Genomic DNA, 24,903 nt, shown 5'->3' on the forward strand with positions numbered 1-24,903 from the left:
ACCTGTACTGGGACTGGTGCTATTTAACATATTTATAATTGATCTGGAAAACGTGAGGTGATTGAATAGTTTTGTGTCATATACAGATTTACAGTTTTGAAAACATATGCGGATTCTGAAAAATTGCAGGAAGACCTTAAGAAACTGGAAGACTGGGCATTCAAATGGCAGATGAAATTTAATGTGGACAAATGCAAAGTGATGCATGTTGGGAAGAATAATCTGAATCAGTCACCTGATGCTAGGGTCCACCTTAGGAGTCAGCACTCAAGGAGATCTAGGTGTCATTGTAGACAATGTTTGTAGTGTTTGTAGACAATACACTAAAATCTTCTGCCCAGTGTGTGGTGGTGTCCAAAAAAAGCAAACCGGATGCTAGAAATTATTAGTAAATGGATGTAAAATAAGACCAAGAACATTACAATGCCTTTATATCGCTCCATGGTGCAACCTCACCTTGAGTACTGCATTCAGTTCTGGTCACCATATCTCAAAAAAGATATAGCAGAATTAGAAAAGGTTCAAAGAAGCACTACCAAAATGATAAAGGGAATGGAACGCCTCCCCATATGAGGAAAGGCTAAAGAGAATAGGACTCTTCAGCTTGGAAAAAAAGACAGCTGAGGGGAGATATGAATGAGGTCTACAAAATCCGAAGTGGTGTAGAACGGGTAGAAGTGAATCAATTTTTCACTCTTTCAAAAAGTATAAAGACCTGGGGACACTCAATGAAATTACATGGAAATACTTTTAAAACAAATAGGAGGAAATATTTTTTTCACTCAAAGAACAGTTAAGCTCTGGAAGTCGCTGCCGGAGCATATGGTAACAGCAGTTAGTGTATCTGGTTTTAAAAAAGTTTTGGACAAGTTCCTGGAGGAAACGTCCATAGTCTGTTATTGAAATGAACATTGGGGAAGCCACTGCTTGCCCCAGGATTGGCTACTAATTGGGTTTCTGCCAGGTACTTGTGATCGGGATTGGCCAATCTTGGAAGCAGGATATTATACTGGGCTAGATCGACCATTGGTCTGACCCAGTATGGTTATTCTTATGTTCTTAGTATCATAATGCCTGTTTTGCTCTGTGGTGAGACTGCAACTTGAGTATCGTGTACAATTCTGGTTGTTGTGTCTCAAAAATGATATAGTAAAATTGGAAAACATACAGAGAAAGGTGACAAAAATTATTAAAGGGATAGGACCCTTCTCATATAAGGAAAGGCTAAGGAAATTAGGGCTTTTCAGCTTGGTAAAGAGACAGGTGAGGGAAGACATGACAAGAGGTCTATAAAATCCTGAATGGAGTGGAATGGGTAAATACAAATTGATTGTTTATTCTTTCAAAAGGTTCAATGGTTAAGGGACTTTCCTTGAAGTTAGAGAGTAGCACATTTAAAACAAATAGGGAAAAAATGTTTCCACTCAACATATAGTTAAGTTCTGGAACTCACCGTCGGAGCAAGTGGTAAAAGCAGTTAATGTAGCTAGGTTTTAAAAAAGGATTGGACAAATTCCTGGAGGAAACATCAAACTGTTATTACAAAAGACCTGGGGAAAGCCACAGCTTATCCCTGGAGTTAAGTAGCAGGGAATCTTGCTATTTCTGGGATTCTACCAGTAGACGGCTCCAGTCACAAAATGGCTGCCGCCTGCTGCAACCTACAGTGGCAACCTCACAAGACTGCCACTGAGCGTGTTACGATGGCAGCACGTTTTTGACGGTGGCTAAGAGATTTTCCTTTGGTTGCTTTGTTTTTCCCTTTTCTACTATTTTCATATGCCAGATACCAAACATAAGGGAATGGTTAAGGCCAGTTCCTCAATGGCCAGAACCTCCTCGCCACAACAGCGATCAATTGTGATGTTCGCCGTCAGAACCCCGGGAGGACCCTGCTGATAATCCGGAAGTAGGAGACCCCGGAGACTTGGGGCTGGATGTTACACTCTCTCAGCCGGTTCTCAACCCATCGCCTCTCCCTGAAGGTTTTTCATCTCAGCAGAGGTCTCCTGAATCAGATGGCGCTGAGGGTAGGATTCTGATGCGAGGAACTGAGATGGCAGGTCCTGATGGAGGTTCGAATGCTGTGGGAGTTCCAGTTGAGCGTGATGCTCAAAAATGGAAACCTGAGGCAGTGACTCTGGAAAGCATAAGGGCAGCCCTTCAGAGATTGGATGTTCAGCTTGCTAGTTTAAAACAGGAGCTCAGTAAAGTAAAGCAGGAATTGGATGCACTTAAAGCAGCTTCTAGGACTGCACAGAATCCTACCAACTTCTCACCACTGCCTCAAAGGATAAAACCACCTAAGAATAGATGGTTCACGGTAGGCTCAGGCAGACTTCATTATGTGACACAGAAGCATCTGCCCTCACAAGTGTTGCCCCTACAGAATTCTTTTGCTCCATTACAGCACTGTGATGTTCCTGAAAATAGAACTGAGGTGGAAGAAAAAGCAATGAAGGTAGAACAAAAAGATATGAAGGTACCCAAAGAGAAAAGACACTCCCAAATCATTAATGTTGAAACTCATACCAGGAAACTGTTGCTACTAGGGGATTCCATTATCAGAGGTATTAACTTTGAAACACAGTTCAAGGGGCCATGCAAAGTGAAATGCCTTCCAGGCTCTTCAGCTACCAGGAGTACCAAGCAAATAATCTCTATAATAGAGAAGAAACTAAGGAGTCAAACACTGATGTTGTTATCCACCTGGGAACAAATGACTTGTCCAGTAATACCCCACTTACCACGCAGAGAGCTTTTCAGGAGCTGGGAGAGGGGTTAAAACCTTTGATACAAGCAATAGCTTTCTCTGAAGTACTACCTACCTTTGGAAAGGGAGAGAAAAGATTGCAAAGTACTGAGAATTTCAATAGCTGGCTCAAAGTCTGGTGTCACCAAGAAGGATTTAGGTACATAGGAGGATGGGGCAATACATGGAAAAACAAAAGGCTATACTGTAACGATGGGCTGCATCTCACTGTGGCAGGAAAAAAAATCCTTGGGGAGAAATTCAGACAATATATTTCTAGGCATTTAAACTAGAAGGCGAGGGTGGCATATGGAGGCAGTTCACTTCAAGTGGTCACCCCCAGCTAAAGCTAAAGACAAGATGCGTCAGTAGAAAAGAAAGCAATGAAAACAACAATCTTAGCAAATCACTTCATACCAACACGGCAGGAAGTGAGACTAAACAAGAAACTAAACAGAAGATAAAAATTCCACTGAACTGTAGATGGAAAGCAATGACCACAAGTGCTCACAGTCTAAGCAATAAAGTTAATGACCTTCAAGCCCTGATGTTGGAGGCAGACTTAGACGTTGTTGCAATCACGGAGACATGGCTCAATGGTTCCCATGAATGGGATGCAAACATACCAGGCTATAATCTATTTAGGAAGGATAGAGATGGTCGTAAAGGTGGAGGAGTCGCTCTGTATGTGAGAAATGATATCGCAACGACTGACATGACAGGGACCTGGGGAAAGGAAGAAGCGATATGGATCACCTTAAAAAGAGATGATAGAACATCTGTCCACGTGGGTGTTGGTTACAGACCTCCGACACAATTGGAGGAACTAGATAAAGATCTGATCACGGATATTCAAAAGTTGGGAAAGAAGAGAGAGGTGCTGTTGCTGGGAGATTTCAATCTGCCAGATGTAGATTGGAAGGTTCCATCTGCGGAATCGGAAAGAAGTAGAGAGATCGTGGATGCTTTCAAAGTGCTCTGCTCAGACAAATGGTGACAGAACCCACGAGGGAGGGAGCGACGCTGGATCTGCTGCTCACAAATGGGGATAGTGTGTCAAATGTCTGAGTGGGTGCCCACCTGGGCAGCAGTGACCATCAAACAGTTTGATTTGATATGATAGCTGACGTGGAGGGCGACCATTCAAACTCAAAGTCCTGGAATTCAAGCATGCTGACTTTAGTAAAATGGGGGAATACCTGGGGAAGGAGCTGATGGGCTGGGAGGACGTACGAGAAATGGAAGGACAGTGGTCCAGGCTGAAAGAAACTATAAACATGGCCACAAATCTTTATGTAAGGAGAGTAAATAAAAGCAAGAGAAAAAGGAAACCTATAAGGTTCTCCAAGCAAGTGGCTGAGAAAATAAAGGCTAAAGAGTTGGCGTTCATGAAATACAGAAAAACGCAGGAAGAAGAACACGGAGAGGAATACCATATGAAACTGAAAGAAGCCAAGAGAGAGATACGTCTGGCGAAAGCGCAAGCACAAATGGCTAGAAATGTAAGGAGGGGGTGACAAAAATTTCTTCAGGAATATTAGTGAAAGGAGGAAGACTAAAAAGGGAATTGTGAGACTGAAAGATGATGCGAACCGCTATGTGGATAATGATGAAGAAAAAGCCAATTTGCTAAATAGATACTTTTGTTCTGTTTTCACAGAAGAAAATCCTGGAGAAGGACCACGATTGACTGGCAAAAGTACATATGAGAATGGAGTGGATATAGCACCATTCACGGAAGACAGTGTGTATGAACAACTTGAAAATCTAAAGGTGGACAAAGCCATGGGACCGGACAGAATCCACCCCAGGATATTGAGGGAGCGCAGAGAGGTTCTGGCAGGTCCTCTTAAAGATTTGTTTAATAAACCCTTGGAGACAGGAGAGGTTCCGTGGGATTGGCGAACAGCGGATGTGGTCCCTCTTCGCAAAAATGGTGAGAGGGAAGAAGCTGGAAACTACAGCCCGGTAAGCCTCACTTCGGTTATTGGAAAAGTAATGGAAGCGATGCTGAAGGAAAGGATAGTGAATTTCCTGGAAGCCAATAAGTTGCAAGATCTGAGACAACATGGTTTTACCAAAGGTAAATCGTGCCAAACGAATCACATTGAATTCTCTGACTGGGTGACTGGAGAATTGAATCAGGAACGTGCTATAGACGTAATCTACTCCCCACAGGAGGCTCTTGAATAAACTTGACAGGCTGAAGATAGGACCCGACGTGGTGACCTGGATTAGGAACTTGTTGACGGACAGATGCCAGAGGGTGGTGGTTAATGGAATTCGCTTGGATGAGGGACAGGTGAGTAGTGGAGTGCCTCCATTGCCCCAGGTACAAAATAAGTACCTGTATATATGTAAACCACTTTGAATGTAATTGCAAAATACCACAGAAAGGCGGTATATCAAGTCCCATTTCCCTTCCCTTTCCCTTCCCTCAGGGATCGGTGCTGGGGCCGATTCTGTTCAATATATTTGTGAGTGACATTGCCAAAGGGTTCGAAGGTAAAGTTAGCCTTTTTGCAGATGATACTAAGATTTGTAACAGAGTGGACACCCATGAGGGAGTGGAAAACATGAAAAAGGATCTGCAGAAGCTAGAAGAATGGTCTAAGGTTTGGCAATTAAAATTCAATGCGAAGAAATGCAAAGTGATGCACTTAGGGAGTAAAAATCCACGGGAGACGTATGTGTTAGGCGGTGAGAGTCTGATATGTACAGACGGGGAGAGGGATCTTGGGGTGATAGTATCTGAGGATCTGAAGGCGACGAAACAGTGTGACAAGGCGGTGGCCATAGCTAGAAGGTTGCTAGGCTGTATAGAGAGAGGTGTGACCAGAAGAAGAGAGGAGGTGTTGATGCCCCTGTATAAGTCGTTGGTGAGGCCCCACCTGGAGCATTGTGTTCAGTTTTGGAGGCCGTATCTTGCTAAGGATGTAAAAAGAATTGAAGCGGTGCAAAGAAAAGCTACAAAAATGGTATGGGATTTGCGTTACAAGACACATGAGGAGAGACTTGCTGACCTGAACATGTATACCCTGGAAGAAAGAAGAAACAGGGGTGATATGATACAGACATTCAAATATTTGAAAGGTATTAATCTGCAAACAAACCTTTTCCATAGATGGGAAGGCGGTAGAACTAGAGGACATGAAATGAGATTGAAGTGGGGCAGACTCAAGAAAAATGTCAGGAAGTATTTTTTCACGGCGAGAGTGGTGGATACTTGGAATGCTGTTCAGAAGGAATGGATCCTCAGAAGCTTAGCAGAGATTGGGTGGCAGAGCCAGTGATGGGAGGCGGGGCTAGTGCTGGGCAGACTTCTACAGTCTGTGCCCTGAAAATGGCAGATACAAATCAAGGAGAAAGGGGGGTCCACTCCTTCCACAGAAACACAAGCAAAACAACCACGGGGTAGAAGAAAACAAATCCAATTGACCAACCAGAACACAAGAGTAAGAGCTCCAAAACAAAGTTTATTGGGACCCTACACGATCCGTGTTTCAGCAAACAAGCCTTCTTCAGGTGTCAATAGATCCAACGTTTGAAGTCGAGTCAACTGTGAGTGCTAAGACAGCACAAAATATAATAATGCTGAAACCACCAAAGGGAGCACAGTCAAGTGGAGTGTAGGGTTTTCTTCCACCCCGTGGTTGGTTTTTTTTTTTTTTTTTTAAGATACAAATCAAGGTCAGGTATACACATAAAGTAGCATATATGAGTTTATCTTGTTGGGCAGACTGGATGGACCGTACAGGTCTTTCTCTGCCGTTATCTACTATGTTATTGTGGCTAAGTCAACGGTTGCAGTTTTTACTTTAGTGAGTACTGTAGATGGTTTAACTAAATCTTTAGAAAGAACTAAATTAGAACTTTGTACTGAGATTGTGGTGGTTAAAGAAGATATTAAGAAGCTACAAGATGTGACAGCAACAATGATAAAAAATAAATTGCTGCTACAAAGAAAAATCAAACAGATTGAGAATTATAATCGTAGATTAAATCTTCGATTTTTAAACTTTCCTAGATCGCTGGGTGTTGCTCCTATGGAGGTATTTAAGAAATATCTGATTGAAATTTTTAATTATACTTGTGATTCTATTCCTCCTTTAAATTGCATATATTACATTCCAACTAAGCCTGCTTTGGAGGAGAACCCAGGGGTGATGAGTCAAGAAATGAATAGGAGATATTTTGAATGTATCTGATCTGCTGGAGACATCTCTATCTGAAGACTCTGAAAGGGCGACCTTATTAGTGTCGTTTATATTTGAACAAGAATTAAATGCCGTGATGTGGCTGTTTTTTCTAAAAATCACAATCTTTATTTTATGGCAAGAAAGTTTGGCTGTACCCTGACGTCATGAAACAAACTCAAGAGAGAAGAAAGATTTTTCTAGCTATGAGAACAGAAGCAGTGGCGCTGGGGGGCATCTTTTTTTGTTAAGCTATCCATGTAAATGTGCAATTAAATATTTGGGGGTAAAATATGTTTTTTTTTCTTCCTGAACAATTGCGAGCCTTTATAGATATAAAAAAAAGTAACCACAGTTAGCATCTAGTGTTTCAGATAATTATAAATGGGAAGGCTTGTAACGTGTTAAGCATTTCTGTCTGTAGGTATTCCTAATTTGCTTATCTCCTGAGCTTACTTTGTACATGCCACCCAAAGTTAGTGGTCTGAGGATTGATATATATATATATTTTTTTTCCTTTTACACTAGCCTCAAAATGTATTTTCTTACCGTATTTCCTTTTCAAGTGTCTAATTTGTAACAATTTTTTGGTTTGAATTAAAATAAAATAAAAAAAACAAAACTGCCACTGGAAATCATAGCAGCTATTCTGACCGAGGATCATTCCTGCCTCAGCTTATCGCTAGACTACCAGGGGGTGTATGGTGAGTTACACCTAATCACACTGACCACCCTTCAACATCTTCTGTCCTTCTGTGACTGTTCTCTTGTGCTTGACTGCTTAAATATTTTAAATTTAAATGCTTTACTTTTTGTCTATTAGATTGTAAGCTCTTTGAGCAGGGACTGTCTTTCTTCTGTGTTTGTACAGCGCTGCGTACACTTTGTAGCGCTCTAGAAATGTTAAATAGTAGTAGTAGGTGGTCCTATGTTCGGAATAGAAGGAAAGAAGTGGGATCTCCTTCTGTTTGTGGGGGGAAGAAGAGGAGGCCGCCAGCCACGGAACACAGCACAAAGTTTCAGTTTCAGCTGAAAATGCACTTTTTCGGCTGAAACCGAAACAAGACCAAAGGTGGATTTTGGGCCAATTTCAGTGCTGAAACTTGGTCACCCTCTCACCCACTAGAGCAACATTTATGTTCTTTTGTATTAGGGTTGCATTTAGATTAGAATTTTTAATCATAATCGCACAACAAAGGTATTTTATTTCTTTATTTCCCACTGTAACTCCCTATGACTCTGGGAAAGATGCTCAACCCTCCATTGCCCAGGTACAAAATAAGTACCTGTATGTAATATGTAAACTGCTTTGATTGCAACCACAGAAATTTAGCATATCAAATCCCATCACCCTTCCCGTCCCTTGAGGACTAATAATTTCCCTCTTTCCTACCCTCAGATCCAACATCTCTCCCCTTTCTCTTCCTTCCCTTTCTCTCCTCTTACCCCAGGTCCATTATCTCTCTCTCTCTCTCCTTCTTCCCTCCCTCCCGATGACCAGCAACACAAACTTGGTAGTGAGCAAGCTCTTTTTGTGGCTGCTGGACCTCACCACTTCAACCATAGCTTCTACCGGTGACATCTCTAGTTCAGCTCACAGGTCTGCAAGCTTACTCCCCTCCCTCTCACCCGGGGATCGGCATCTACCAAAGGATCCTCCCTCCTCTCCCCATGATCTACCTTAAAGGTAGTCTTTAGTTGGTCCCCCCAGTAGTGGCAGTTTTGCATATACACTTGCTGTGGCCTGCTCAGAAGCTTTCCCTCTGGTCTGTCCCACCTCCACTGACATCATATTCCCATTACTGCATGGATGGAACGGATCAGAGGAAAGCTTTGGACCAGGTTGCAGCATATGTTCAACTCTGTCACTTTAAGGTAGACCACACTGGGGAGAGGGGAGAAGATGCCAGAACACGCTAAAAACAGGGATTGGGAAGAGAGCAGAAGAGATATCTGGAGGAGATAGAAGATGCTGCAACTTGATCAATTTTTTTTTAAAAGGCAGTAATCACAGAGTAAACTGTGATTAACTTGCATCCCTAGTGTTTACATGTGCTGTCTCTGTAAATGTGTTCGTAAAGTAGAGAAGAAGGGAGAGGAAGTTTGAAAGGCTTAAGTCCCTAAACTGCTATATTTCAAAAAGTTTTCAACAGTGCCAAAATTGGAATTGCTTCTGTCAGAGATATACACTGGGTCATATTTGGTTGGAGCTTATTTCACTTGAAGCTCTGCTTTGACCCATTTTTGAACTCAGTGCATCTTTTCACTGTATTTTTCCCCACACCCCAATTTGATTCAACTGCATTAAATTTTTGTAAAGCTTTTTTTTTCCTCAAGAACAAATTTTCAACCTCTTACTTTCCAGTATCTGTAGGTTAGAAATAATAAAAAGGAAGACCTTCTGAAAATCAGTGAATATTAGTTACGAAAGGGAGAACTTCAATACATGCATCTGGTCAAGTTTATCAATGAAAAAATACTGAGGGGGGCCAAGGCTTTCCTGTTTTGTGGCAGCAACCAAAGCACAAAATGGTGGAGATGACCAAACGAATGAGGAAGGAGAAACCTGATGATCTGAGGTTAATGTAGTTCCATTTTAATAAAGGACAGTTCTACGAACCAGGTTTCTCCCTCCTCATTTGTTTGGGTATCTCCAACGTGTTTCGCTTGCATGGACATGCAATCCAGGCATATACAAAAAAAGCATTCTAGGTTAATTCCCTTATTTGTCCTGTTTGTCTGATAAGAAATGATAAGTAGAAGTAGTAGTAGTACTTTTCTACGCTTTGTAAGAAATGCTGCAAGTTGGCATTATTGAATGACCTCACGCAGTTGTGTGGCTGATTCATGCTACTTGTAAACTCAAGAATTATGCCCTCTTAATCTACAGTTCAATTCTAGTTTCATTGGTTTTAATATTTATAGGTGCATTTGTTCTATATAAGTATCTCTTCTTATGGGAGGCATGAAAAGTTAAAAAAAAAAACCCTACATCATCAATTTTTACCTTTCTTGCAGAATAAATTTTGAAAGGTACCACACATGAACGTTCTCCCTCCACTATGAATGTTGATGTGTACTCGGTAGCCATGCAGTCCATAGTTAGGATCAACATCATCTAGATTCGGCTGATGGGGGGGCAAGGTGACTGGGCTTAAAAAGAAAAGAGAATTAGGAAAAAGATAATATGAATCACAGGATCCATAAAACACTCTACTCAACAGTATGTGTTAAGGTTTGAAAGGCCTTGTTGGTTAACAAGATGCTACCCATAAAACAAATTCAGTTAAAAGTACATTTTTAAGAAAGGAACACGTGGAAGCTAAAAATCTCAGCGGCTAGTTGACCACCATTCAACTGTTTTTACAGACTCAAACTCTCATAATTCCTAGTGACTGTCTCAAGGTTCAGTGACATGCAACCAGGATCCTTCTGGACCCTCTGTCATGGATTCTTTAAATCTGGCCACAGGCCATCTCTTGTAGCACCCCAGGTGAGAACACAAATGATTTAACTTGGTGACTGAAGCAGAGATCTTCAGGAAATGTGCAGCACTGATACCAAACCACGAGGTCAGCCATGCAGATATTTCTGTTATTGCTATGGTTCAGAATGTGACTTCATAGAACTTTCCCAGAAATATAAAACAGTAGCACAATAGTTAGGCTGCCATCTTTTATATTAATGGAAACAAACTGAGACCTAGTTAAACTGTGCCAATGATATATCGTTAAAGACATCACCCTTTGTTCTATCCTGGGCACATGGCTAACATAAGTGCAATTGCATCAGACACCATATAACAGGGCTCTAAATCTGGATATTTATAAAATGTTAACATGTCCATATAAGCAGATTGCATAGACTACTTTACAATGCTCAGGTAACCAGATCCAGTGTGGACAATAACAGTAGATTAAAGTATGACAGCTCCCAGAAACAGTCTTCAAAAGTGTACTATTAAATAGTTCCTCAACCCATTCAGCATACTACCACCACATAGGAACAGCAGAAAAATTGAGCCAACAAGCAATCGACAGTGATAAACAGAAAAACAAAAATGGCTTATGGGTACAGATTCATAATTGACAAAGAGGCATATTTTCAAAGCACTTAGCATTCCAAAGTTCCATAGGTTTCTATGGAACTTTGGAAGGCTAAGTGCTTTGAAAATGAGCCACAAAGATTATGAAATAGCAGCTTTTATTTATATATATCTTAAGTTAAAGATTGACATTTTTTAAAGTTTATTTCTGCAAGAGTCAGGACATTACAGATTTTTAAAAACCAAGCCAAGTAGGAGATAATTTCATAACAGGCTGCCTATATTTTACAAAGACACACAGATGACAATCAGGCTTATTTTCGAAAGAGAAGGGCGCACATCTTCCGACACAAATCGGGAGATGGGCGTCCTTCTCTCAGGGTCGCCCAAATCGGCATAATTAAAAGCACTTCAGCCTCGGTCCGCCGGGCTGAAGTGCACTGCACCCACTAAAACTGCTCCATGGACCTGCATACTGCTGTCAAGGAGCTGTGTATGACATTTGAGGCTGGCAAAAAAATTGTTTTAAGTTTTTTTTTAGGGTGGGGAGGGGGTTGGTGACCACTGGAGGAGTCAAGGGAGGTCATCCCCGATTCCCTCCGGTGGTCATCTGGTCAGTTCGGGCACCTTTTTGAGGCTTGGTCATGAAAAAAATGGACCTAGTAAAGTCGGCCAAATGCTCGTCAGGGACGCCCTTCTTTTTTCCATTATTGGCCCAGGATGTCCATCTGTTAAGCATGCCCCAGTCCCGCCTTCGCTATGCCTCCGAGATGCCTCCATGGACTTTGGTCATCCCCGTGATGGAAAGCAGGTTCGGTGAGCTCTGGAGGAAGTGCTTCGACCAAACTGGACAGTTGCCTCACCAAGTTCCACAAGTGGATGCTCGTGTAGAGCTGGTAAGTTTGGATCTTGGCGGCGAGCATAGCAGCCTGATACGTTTTCCTCCCACAAGAATCCAAGGTCCTAGACTCTCTGCCTGGGGGTGCCAAGGCATAGTCTCTAGTATTCTTGGCTCTTTTGACAGCAGAGTCCACCACCATGGAATTGTGAGGAAGCTGGGCCTTCACCATTACTGGTTCTTCATGGACTCTGTACTGGGACTCAGCTTTTTTGGGGACTACAGGATTAGATAGAGGGAACGACCAGTATTGCATAAGAACTTCCCTGAGTGTGTTATGCAAGGGGGCCATTGCAACCTCTGTTGGCGGAGAAGGATAGTCCAAGACCTCAAGCATCTCGGCCCTGGGCTCATCCACAACCTCCATAGGGAAAGGAATGTCCTTGGACATTTCCCGAATGAAGGAGGAAAAAGGAAGACTCTCAGGTGGAGACAATCTTCTTTCAATCGGTGGAGTAAGATTAGAGGGAACCCCATATGACTCTTCCTCCGAAAAGTACATGGGATCTTCCTCCTCCTCCCACGAGCGCTCATCCTCATCATTGGTGTTGGACAAAAATTCTCTAAGAGCAGCCCGAACCTGTCTCAACATCGAGGAACGACGACCTCGAGGGGAATGTCGAGAAGTCGACCCCTACCTGGACTGCGGCAAAGCTTCCTCTGCCGACGTTGAGGGAGAATCGACCTGAGTGGCAGCCGACGTCGAGGAACCTCACCACAGGCGAAGGCCCAGATGCCGCTTCCACAGTCGATGCAGGAGGAGCAAGCGCCCCTGGCACCGACACAGACTGGTGCAGCAATCCCTCGAGAAGCTCTGGAATAAGGGCCCTGATGTGCTCGTCGAGAACCTCCATCGGAAAAGGCTGCGGGGCTGGTGTAGGAGCCGGTGGCAGAATCTCAGGGGGCTCGAGAGCCGGTACCAAGCTGCCGGAAGACCGACGCATCTGTCCTCTCGGCGCCGACGCTTCTCAGATGTCGAATCCCTCGGCTCCCCGGAGCTCTCGGTACCGTGTCTGGAAGGAGAACGATGATGGTGCTTCTTAGCCTTCGCTCGACACCGGTCATCAAGACTCCTTGGTGCCGAAGAAGAGGACGTGGAATCCTCATGCCTCCTCGGGGCCGGGTCCGATGAAGGTCGGTCCCGGGGGGCCTGCATAGCAGTAGGCCTCGAGACAGGTGGAGACCCACTCGATGCCTCGCTGCTCCCAGCGTGGTGTTGTCATTCGGCAGCCATTACCTGTGCTCTCGATGTCGATGCTTCCCTCAACGTCGCCGACCTCGGTACCGATGTCAATGCCAACGTCGAAGGACCGGACTGATCAGCAAAACGTCTTTCACGCTGAGCCTTTCGAGACACCTGGGTCCGCTTTTTCATTAAAGAACATAGCTTACAAGCAGCTGGAAGATGATCGGGCCCAAGGCACTGGAGACACCACGCGTGGGGGTCGGTACCCGAGATGGTCCAGTTGCACCGAGTACAAGGCTTGAAGCTGCTGGGTGTCCTCGATGACATGGACGGAAAAACAGCGGCTGCGAAATTAAAAGACGCGATTGTGCCAATAAAAAAGGCACAAAAAAGAGAAAAAAAAAGGGTAAACCCGACCGCGCGGCCAAAACAGGGCTGCAACGAAAAGAAAGAAAACTTACAACAGGGAGAAAAAACTAAGAAAATAAGGGAACTAAATTTTTTTTTTTTTTTTTTAATTTTTAATTTTTCTGGAAGTTAATGAAAATAGAAAAAAACTCACGCGCAATCCGCTGGGCCAAAGGCAACAGCGAAACAGAAAAAAAACTCAGTGTTTACCAGCGTCATGGAAAAAAAGCAACTGAGGGGCTCACGCTCGTGTCGCGGGCAGGAAGCTGTTCACGCATGCGCGGTGCGCTCTGCCCGCGCGATGGAGCGTTCGAGAGACTTCTTCGTTTGCTCTCAAGTTTTTGCCGGTCTCCTGGGCCATCGCGGACAACGACCCAATGGTGAGAATAATCAGCCTGCTTGTCCTCGGAGAATGTCCTTTATTGAATAGCTTTCTGAATGACTCGACATAGGCCGTGTTTCCGCTAAACTGCCTGCATCAGGACTCTATATAGAAAATAGAAAACATCCACAGACATACACATAAATATATAACCCAAAGGCTATGAATGCAATAAATAAAAGCAAATCATAAATAAATTAAAACACTGGAACATGAGAAACCTTAGAAAGGGTTGCAAAGGAAGGTGCTATTAAAAATCTATAAAGATCGTGTATCCAAAATTCATTTACTATTAGTGAAAAAGAGTGTGATTACCATTGACCTATCCTATATAATAAAACGCACCTCCAACATTCTGAAGCTGACTGCATGGCTGAGGCATTCCTGTTCTCTGTATCCATCTCCTGAATTGACATCACGTACTTCCGGTTCGTCACAAGCAGAAGTGACCAACCACACAAGGTTTCTCGGCTTCAGAACGTTGGAGGTGCATTCTATTAAATAGGATTGGTCAGTTCCTTGAAGCACAGCCAGAACTCAGCGCCCTGCACAGTAACGCTCAGACACCAGAGAGAGAGGGGGGGGGGGGCTGACACCAGAGAGGGGGGGGGAGGTATCTCTGTCACACACACACTCTCTCACAGTCATTGTCTTTCTCTCTCTCACTCTATGTCTCACGCTGTATCACATTCACTCTCTCTTTGTCACACAGTCACTCACACACTCTCGGTCTCATACACTCAGTCTCACAGAGTCTGTGTCTCACACACTCTCTCTTACACACACTGTATTCTGTGTGAAACACACTCTCTCTCTCACACTGTGTCTCACATGCGCACTTGCACACACACTCATTCTCACACACACACACACACTCTCTCTCACAGACACACTCACATCCAGACTCGCTCTCTCTCTCACACACACTCGCACATTCACTCTCTCTCACACACAGTCACTCTCACATACACTCTCTCAAACATACACACTACGAGGAAAACCTTGCTAGCGCCCGTTTCATTTCTGTCAGGAACGGGCCTTTTTTACTAGTACAATAATAAATATAGTAAATACATTTTGGATTCATGCTCTCTAAGTTTTGAATAACCCTTTCCTTTACAATACTTTCCAAGGTTTCTTGTGTTCATCAGCAATTATGTGTGATTCCCTCTAACGGGTCTTTGTCATTATCTTTTTAGGATTAGTTGATGTTACGTTTTCAATTAAGAACCTTTTAGGTTATCTTAATTTCTGTACAATATTGTTTAACATGCTCTTTATATTTTTCATTTGTGACTCTCTCTGCGGCTTGATTATATATCATTCATGAAGTTTCTTTAATCATCTGATATTTAACACTTTTTGAGCATATGTAACATTATTATTTGTTTTGACAGTTTGCAATTGCCAACTGTTTTTAATTATAATTACAATAAAATTTAAATTCCACTACAAACCATTACTGGATTAGGGCAGATTACAACAGTTTTAAAAAGAAAAACCTTCGCTTATTAAATTTTCCCTGTACACCACTGTACTCTCCAATGGAGATATTTAAGAAATATTTGGTGGAAAATTTGAAATTTTCTTTTGATAATATACCTCCTGTGAACAAAATCTATTACCTACCTACAAAAAAGAATAGTGACATCCAACCACAAGGAGATTTGAATGTTACAGACTTACTAGAATCTTCTATTACATCGACAACGGAGAGAAAAACATTATTGGTATCTTTTATATTTCAACAAGATTTGGACTTAGTGAGAAAGATGGCCTTAAGAAACGTACAGACTTCCTTTTATGGAGGGAAAATCTGGGTATTCCCAGACGTAACAAAACAAACTCAGGCCAGAAGAAAGGACTTTCTTGCATTGAGAACTGATGTCTTGGCATTAGGCGCTGTCTTTAATTTAAACTATCCATGCAAATGTAATATAAAATATTTGGGCGTAAAATATGTTTTCTTTTTTCCTGAGCATTTAAAACAATTTATAGACCAAAAAAAGATATTGTAATGCCGGTTTATGTCATACAGACTGAGCACTTCCGAAAGGGTAAGTTATAGAATAGGCAAGTATGGAGTATAATTAGCTAAGTCTTTCTTTAAATAATATGTAAGAATCTTATCTTCCAAGTTAATAACGGCTCATGTCCCCCTAATTTGGTGGTCTAATTTAAGTCATTTATCTTACTTTCAAACCATGTTACTTTAAGAATTTCTGACTGTTTTTTTTTCTTATTCAAGTAGTAATTGCTTGTAAATTTTTGAAAATTGATAAATACAAAATTTAAAAAAAAAGAACTAGACCAACACTAGGAAAATTACAATTTTAAAAAGGTATCACTGATTTCAATCCAAAAGATCAAAGCCTTAACCCAAATATATAGAAAATAATAAAGGCAGCTAGTACTTTTTAGTAATCCACAGCTATAATACTTTCTTTGTCATTTGCAGTGCTTTGAAAGCTGGGACTTTACATTATTACACACTCTGTTTAGTAAGTCTCCAAGTACGGTTCACACATTGACCATCTATAACAAATAATTCTTCATTATTCATTCTTTAGAAAAATGTTTTAGTCACCTTTAATATTATATTTTGCCCACTTAAATGTGATAGCAACATTGACACAAGACCTGGGGAATATTGCGTGCTCTGGTTTTTGTATCTGTATCAGTTCTTTTTATTCTTAATCAAATTCATTTTAGGCATTTGTACTTTCATGTAATTCCATGGCTCACAAATATTGCCTCATTCGGGTTTACAACTTTCAATTTGGTGCCAATTTAGTCACCCACAATTATTGTCTTTCACGTTCACTCGGGTAACATTAAGAATTTTACAGTTCATAAAATGTACTTTATATAGTTTCTCTTTTTTCCCTCTTACCTTTTTTCCTGCTTTTTTCTTTTCTCCCCTTTTTTCTTTTATTATTCTTTTTTCTTCATCCTTCCCCTCCCTGTCCCCTATAACCCCCTACCCACCCATCCCTCCTTCCTTTTTCTCCCTTTGACCTCCCTCCCCCCCTTTTCCTTCCCTCCCATTCCCTCCCCATCCCCTTTTCTTCCTTCTCCCATCCCCCCTTTTTTACGCACATATTTTACTAAAATTTTAGATATATGTGGGATGGGGAGGGGGGTGGTTGGGGAGGGAGGGAAGGGAGAAATGTATGGGATAAAACTGTTCATGTCTACAATGTTTGTATTGTGATGTTACCTAATAAAATATTTCACATGCTTCCTACTGATTTATATGTACTTAATGTTATAAATCTACACTTGTAGGTATTGCTGGATGTGTTTACTGAAAAACCTGGGTATCAATATTAAGTGTTTAGAATACTCTCAGGCATGTCTCCCTTTTTTTGTGAATATTGTTTCTTTTCACTCTCCTTGCAGACATTTAGAATGGATTAATTTTGTTTTAAGTACAAATCTTTTTGTATATGCTTTCTTCTTAATGTTTTTTTTAATTACCATTTGTTTATATATATATATATTTTTTTTTGTTACATTTGTACCCTGCGCTTTCCCACTCATGGCAGGCTCAATGCGGCTTACATGGGGCAACGGAGGGTTAAGTGACTTGCCCAGAGTCACAAGGAGCTGCCTGTGCCTGAAGTGGGAATTGAACTCAGTTCCTCAGGACCAAAGTCGACCACCCTAACCTCTAGGCCACTCCTCCACTCAATATATTTATTGAGCATTCATTATTTACTACTTAGCATTTGTATTTATTTCTAGATCCATCTATTATTGTTTACTGTAAAAGTCTTATAGCCCACATATCAAAATATTCCTATGCAGATAACAATTTACGTACAAAATCAGTTAAAACGTAAAACATATATACTAGATGTGGTAGTGTAAGGGAGGGTCAGTAGTCCCAATTTCTCCCTCCTATTACAATTTGGTGAGCCAGCCATGAAACTGCACTAGAATCTCCTGATTTACATACTGACATAGTATAGTAACATATTAAATGATGGCAGATAAAGACCTATATGGTCCATCCAGTCTGCCCAACAAGATAAACTCATTACATATGGTTTGATGTGATACATCATGTGTATACCAGATCTTGATTTATCCTTGCCATTTTTAGGACGGACGGACGGACGGACGCACGCACGCACGCACGCACGCACACACACACACACACACACACACACACACAGTCACTGCTGGGCTCTAGCCTTCTCCGTAACTCACAGGATTCTGTCTCAAACACTGGGGAGCTTTCTGCCTCCTCTTCTCCCTTCATACAACGCTCGTCAACACCAGGCTTCTTATAATTAAGGGTTTTATTAATGGCCATTTAACATACTCCTCATGGCTTATTTCTTCTTTAACATCAACATTTCTTCAAGTCAAACATAACAAAAAGGCACTTTACTCAGAGCCTGCTTCTTAAACCCTTCTCCAACTTAAGACAGTTCCTCAAACTCAGTCAAACGCACGCATCTACTTTCCTTCTCCAGCTGTCACCTTTTTCAGAGAGAGCTTCTCCAGTGTTTCCATCTACTACCCACAGCTTTCCACCACTCTCTTAATAAAGCTGCCTGCAACCCTCTCACACCTGGTTCAATTTCCCAATCAACTGCTGGCTTCTCTCTCTCCTGCCTAGAGTCCTCCCCCTGACTCTGATTCCCTTGCTGCTGCAGTGCATTCTGGACCTTGTAGTTCCCTGCCTCCTCACACTGTGTTTCGACATAAACATATGCCTGCGTCAGGGGTCAAAACAATGTCTCACTTTACAATTCCAATAAAAATTAATCAATAGCTGGTTCTGAATTTTCTTATTCCTTATATATCCATATCAATGTGGCAAAACATGCCGCTCAACAAGTAGCGCCTTGCTCAAATATACAACGGCTTGACCTAAAGAAAGTCAGCATTTAAATTTTAAAAAGTGCAAAAAATTAAATATACGGGGACAAGTAAAGAAGAGTATGAGTGAGAAATCAGACCCCCAGTTGGTTGCCCTGCAATAGGATATTGCAATCCAGAGTTTGTAGAAAAACCAGCATTATTAATGGAGAGACCTGGTCCCATAGTTCCGAAGTTCCCAATTTTTATCCGCCTCTGGGATCTTCTGAATCCTCAGACAGGGAGGAACAGTGGATGTCAGCAGAAAGGATATTCCTTTTAGACAGTGTCTTGCTTGTCTCCGTGTCACCAGTGTGGTTTGATAGCTGTTAAAATGTATGTGTGAACGTGTCAGTGAACTATAGACAGGGCTGACTGGAGCAGATAATGTAGTCCTGGTGATTTAACCAGGAGAATTGGAGAATAATATGTGCCTTTCTATGATTTCAGGCATTACTCTGCCTTGTTGTTTTAAATATATTTGCTGAACATCCTTTGACCATTTCTGATCTCAGATGCTGTGTATGAAGATTGCAACATATACAATATGGGTTTGGAGAACTGAAACTCAACCGAGGCAGCAAAATGATTTTTCTTTTTTTTTTTTTTGTCAAGCAAATTGGTCCTATATTGTGGTTGATCTTATATGCAGTCACTCTAAGTGAATTTTAAGACATAGCACAGGGGATTCATTTGCAGTGGCATATTGGCACTCTCTGCTTAACTTTGTCACCTGTCAGAAGATCTAAGCCAAAGTGTAGGAACAGCCAAACCTTTAGTAAAAATAGAACAGGAAAAGCTTGTTAATAAGGGTCTTATCTGTGTTTTGGGGACGGTTGAGGAGGTCTTTTCTTCCTTTTCCCCCCCGGACTGCAGCTGGAGAAGGGGAAGAAGGAGGGGCAAGGACTTGTACTGAACTGTTTTAAATGTCCTTTGTTTGAAATAATACAGCTGCACCAGAATTTGCTTTTTATGTGACTGTTCTACAAACAGGATGGTGTCCTAAATTATACCTTGTTTATTCTCTATATGTCAGTTTAGATTTAAGGCTACAGTCTCCTATTTTAGTGACAGGAACAGATAATTTTACCACTGAGGTGCTTTGGGAAAAGAAAAACAGAAAAAATAATTAGGTGTTGTTGGGCTCTGGAAGGGATATTCATTTTGAACTATATGTTGCTCTTTAAATTCTGATTCTAGTTGTCAGTGGCTTGGTCTATTTTTGTCCAACCACCTTTCTCAACACTATCCTGCTGGTTAGTGATGGCACAAGGAAAGCAAGTTTAGTCCAGTGAAGACTAACTCAAAATAACTTATTCCTTAGCTGGGACCTAGTATTACCATATTCTACCAGCAACAATAATTTATGACGCTGTTTTAGTGATACTCAACTGTTATTTCTTTACTCCTCCAGCTTTTAAAGCGCTGCCTATCCAACTGACACCATCCAATTCCTCCAAGAATGGGATGACATAAGCACAACAACATTAGACAAAATCGCCCCAGTCCAAACCAGAACTACACACAGGAAAAACGCAAATCCATGGTTCACCGAAGAGCTGAAAAAACTAAAAACACAAGTCAGGAGACTAGAACGAGCCTGGAACAAAAAGAGAGATGAACAAACACTAAATGACTGGAAACTACTTCGGAGAAAATACAAATATACCATAAAACAGACGAAAAGACTTCACTACAAAACATTAATAGGACCAAACTACAAAGACACACATAAACTCTTCAACCTCGTGAACAAACTATTAGACACCTCACCAGTTACAACCAACGACAAAGATACACCAAGTGTCGACAACCTAGCGACATACTTCAAGGAGAAAATTATACTACTACGGCACAAGATACCCACTAGCCCTACAGAATACACCACTCTTCTAGACTGCCTAGATCCAGAAGAAGGAATATTCCCAGCAGACAGAACCTGGACCGAATTTGAACAACTGCCAGAAGACCTCATCTCTAAAACTCTTAAAAGATATGCTAAATCCAACTGCAAACTAGACATATGTCCAAACAGCCTCATGAAATCCGCTCCCCAGAAATTCATAATAGACCTAACAAACCACATAAACTACATGCTACAAAATGGACTCTTCCCAAAAGAAAAAGGAAAAATCTTGCTCACCCCTATTCCTAAAGATACAAAGAAAAACACGAGCGAAATAACCAACTACAGGCCAATAGCATCTATACCACTAATAACCAAGTTAACTGAAGGTATGGTAACTAAACAACTCACAAACTACCTAGATAAACACTCAATACTGCATGACGCCCAATCAGGATTCCGATCGAATCATAGTACAGAAACAGTATTAATCACCCTTATGACCAAATTCAAACAAATCATCGCAACTGGCAACAATATACTCCTCCTACAATTTGACATGTCAAGCGCCTTCGACATGGTAGATCATGGAATCCTGCTACACATACTCGAACATTTTGGCATAGGAGGAAATGTCCTGAACTGGTTCAAGGGGTTCCTAACCCTACGTTCGTATCAAGTCACATCTAATTCAACCACGTCCAAGGCATGGACACCTATATGTGGAGTCCCACAAGGATCACCTCTTTCACCAACCATTTTCAACCTAATGATGATCCCTTTAGCAAAACTCTTATCAAACCATAAGCTCAACCCGTACATATACGCCGATGATGTAACAATATACATCCCATTCAAACAAGACACCAAAGAAATCTCCAACGAAATCAATCAAAGTATACACGTCATGAACACATGGGCAGACGCATTCCGCCTGAAATTAAACGCAGAAAAAACCCAATGCCTGATACTCACCTCCCAATACAACACAAATGAATTCAGCGCTATAAACACACCAACCCTAAACCTCCCAGTCTCAGAAACACTAAAAATCCTTGGAGTCACCATCGACCGCCACCTAACACTCGAAACCCACGCAAACAATACAACCAAGAAGATGTTCTATGGCATGTGGAAATTGAAAAGGATAAGACCATTCTTCCCAAGATTCGTCTTCCGCAGCCTAGTGCAATCCCTCGTCCTCAGCCACCTGGATTACTGCAACTCACTATACGCGGGCTGCAGAGAGCAAATAATGAGGAAACTTCAAACAGCCCAGAACACAGCAGCCAGGCTCATCCTCGGAAAACCAAGATACGAAAGGGCGAAACCACTACGAGAGAAATTACATTGGCTTCCACTTAAGGAACGCGTTACTTTCAAAGTTTGCACACTAGTCCATAAGATCATCTACGGCGAAGCCCCAGCGTACATGTCTGATCTAATAGACCTACCACCCAGAAACGCTAAAAGGTCATCCCGAACATACCTCAACCTCCACTTCCCCACTTGCAAGGGCTTGAAATACAAGACGCTACACGCGTCAACCTTTTCCCACATGAGCACGCAGGCCTGGAATACACTACCGCGCAACCTAAGAATGATTAACGAACAAGCTTCCTTCCGAAAACTACTGAAGACGCACCTGTTTGAACAAACTTACGGAAAGAACCAAAACACATAGAGTCCATACTCACTGTTCATCAATGCAACATACAACCACCTCAGATCCCTCATCCTGTAATCAATTGTCCCACTGTCTCCTCCTAATGTTTCTATGTTGATGTCCCATTGTTTCATTCCTAATGATAATCGAATGTCTCACACAACTCTGCACAACGTATTCCATATTCAAGTTGTTACAAATGTATTTCTACTACTCATATCTTATTGTAAGCCACACTGAGCCCGCAAAGAGGTGGGAAAATGTGGGATACAAATGCAATAAATAAATAAATAAATAAATAAACTGCAACAATTTTAGCGTTGTTACAGATGGACCAACAATAAAGAACGACGTGTATGCAGCAGATCATAGGTTTGCTTGCTTTGAATTAAAAGGCAACGACAGCCGCACTGGGGGGGGGGGGGGGGGGAGGTGGAGACAGATTACCCAAATTGGATTCCTTGTTATAGTGGACTAGATAGGCTCACTTCCACTCCGGTCAATTAAACCTCCCCAGGCAGCTTTCTCTCTTCTCCAGCAGCCCCCCCCCCCCCCCCCCCCCGGGCAGCTTTCTCCCTTCTCCAGCCCCCCCCCCCCCCCATGGCAGCTTTCTCCCTTCTCCAGCCCCTCCCCCCCCCCAGCGTTGCATCTTTCACCTTCTCTTCTGCCCGTCTCTCCCGTCCGCGTGGTCACTTTTTACTTCCCTAAAGCCTTCTCCCTCCTGCGTAGCACCGTACCAGCTATTCACAGTCAGCCTTCTGCCAGCGTCGGGGCCTCTCCTCAGGCGCGTCCCACCTACTCTAGTGCAACGTCCTGTTTTACGCAGAGGTGGGACACGCCTGAGGAGAAGCCCAGACGCTGGCAGAAGGCTGACTGTGAATCGCCAGTGCCGGAGGGAGAAGACTTCAGGGAAGTAAAAAGTGACCATGCGGACGGGAGAGACAGGCAGAAGAGACTGGAAAAGATTAAGAATCGGGAGGGAAGGAGCAGAAAAAATATTTATTGGCACGAGGCGCATAGGCGCCATTTTTTCTAAACAGCTGTTTGGGGGAGCGACCGCTCCCCCTGCGCCCCACCTAGCTACGCCACTGCACCCTACCCCTTCCCATCCCCACCCCCTGGTTCTCTTCCCAAACCCCTTCAGTCCAGCAAAGATGAACAAGACAGAGTACGTAAATATAACTGTATTATCAGCCAGACCGGTCCAGTTTGCTGTTCAGTTCGCCAAAGGACAGTCAGAAGTTCAATTAATAAGACATACTGTAATCTCTGGTATCATCTAGTGATAGGCAGTGGGACAGCATCCTTCCATGCCACTGAAATAATGGACCTAGCTGTATACATAGTAACATAGTAACATAGTAGATGACGGCAGAAAAAGACCTGCATGGTCCATCCAGTCTGCCCAACAAGATAAACTCATATGTGCTACTTTTTGTGTATACCTTACCTTGATTTGTACCTGTCCTTTTCAGGGCACAGACCGTGTAAGTCTGCCCAGCACTATCCCCACCTCCCAACCACCAGCCCCTCCTCTCACCACCGGCTCTGGCACAAACTGTATAAGTCTGCCCAGCACTATCCCCGCCTCCCGCCACCGGCTCTGCCACCCAATCTCGGCTAAGCTCCTTAGGATCCATTCCTTCTGAACAGGATTCCTTTATGTTTGTCCCACGCGTGTTTAAATTCTGTTACCGTTTTCATTTCCACCACCTCCCGCGGGAGGGCATTCCAAGCATCCACTACTCTCTCTGTGAAAAAATACTTCCTGTAATTTTTCTTGAGTCTGCCCCCCTTCAATCTCATTTCATGTCCTCTCGTTCTACCTCCTTCGCATCTCCGGAAAAGGTTTGTTTGCGGATTAATACTTTTCAAATATTTGAACGTCTATATCATATCACCCCTGTTTCTCCTTTCTTCCAGAGTATACATGTTCAGGTATACATACAGCTCTTCAACAGTATCTGCAGCTCTAGGTCACCAGCCACTTCTAGAGGCAACACATTTAATAAACAAAGCTGAGGGGTAAAAGTAATAGTTAACCCAGTAGCTTTATAATAGTGTCGCTGAATACACAACTAAAAATCTGCAACCCTAGGATATTCCCACCAAATATGAAATAAAGAGCCCAATTGACCACATTTTCGCCAGCAGAGTTGGTCTTCTTTCAATCCCCTATGAAATAAAACCTGAGGAGTGGTATACCACTGAAGTAGTAAGATCATTTTCTTTCAGCAAAGCAGAAATAGAAAATGCATTAGTAACTCTCCGAAAGAGAAACACCCAAATCCCGTTCACAATATAACATGTAGGGGAGCTTAGAAAAGCGATACCCTCAGATTATTTTATATAAATGTAAAATCAGGCCTCTAGACACGGACAGCTCGGACCACAGAGCCTCTAAAAGGTGACAATCTCTCACAATCATAGCCTTAAAAACCGCATCAATCATACAATCAGCCGCAAATATCAATAAAAATCCTAAGGCAATAACCCATATTCCTTCTGTAAGGAAGCAAAGTTTTCTTATGTGTCCCTCAAACACTAACTGCAGGATCCACCCGAGGCACCTCCCCACCCAACGTAAGTGACACTGGGAAATACCATGCCCTCCAATGCTTTCCCCAAACCCCGATAATAATCTTTGCTACA

General features: G+C 42.3%; 1 protein-coding gene across 1 annotated transcript in view; it reads right to left on the minus strand.

Moving 5' to 3' along the window:
- Window positions 1-24,903, minus strand: part of FBXO15 (F-box protein 15) — a 191,982-nt gene that overhangs the window by 41,914 nt on the left and 125,165 nt on the right. The window contains 1 exon segment of the mRNA XM_030212777.1: window positions 9,956-10,101. Coding sequence (XP_030068637.1) covers window positions 9,956-10,101 — 146 coding nt within the window.

Source organism: Microcaecilia unicolor, chromosome 1, assembly GCF_901765095.1.
Source record: "Microcaecilia unicolor chromosome 1, aMicUni1.1, whole genome shotgun sequence".
In the NCBI taxonomy this organism is placed as follows: domain Eukaryota; kingdom Metazoa; phylum Chordata; class Amphibia; order Gymnophiona; family Siphonopidae; genus Microcaecilia; species Microcaecilia unicolor.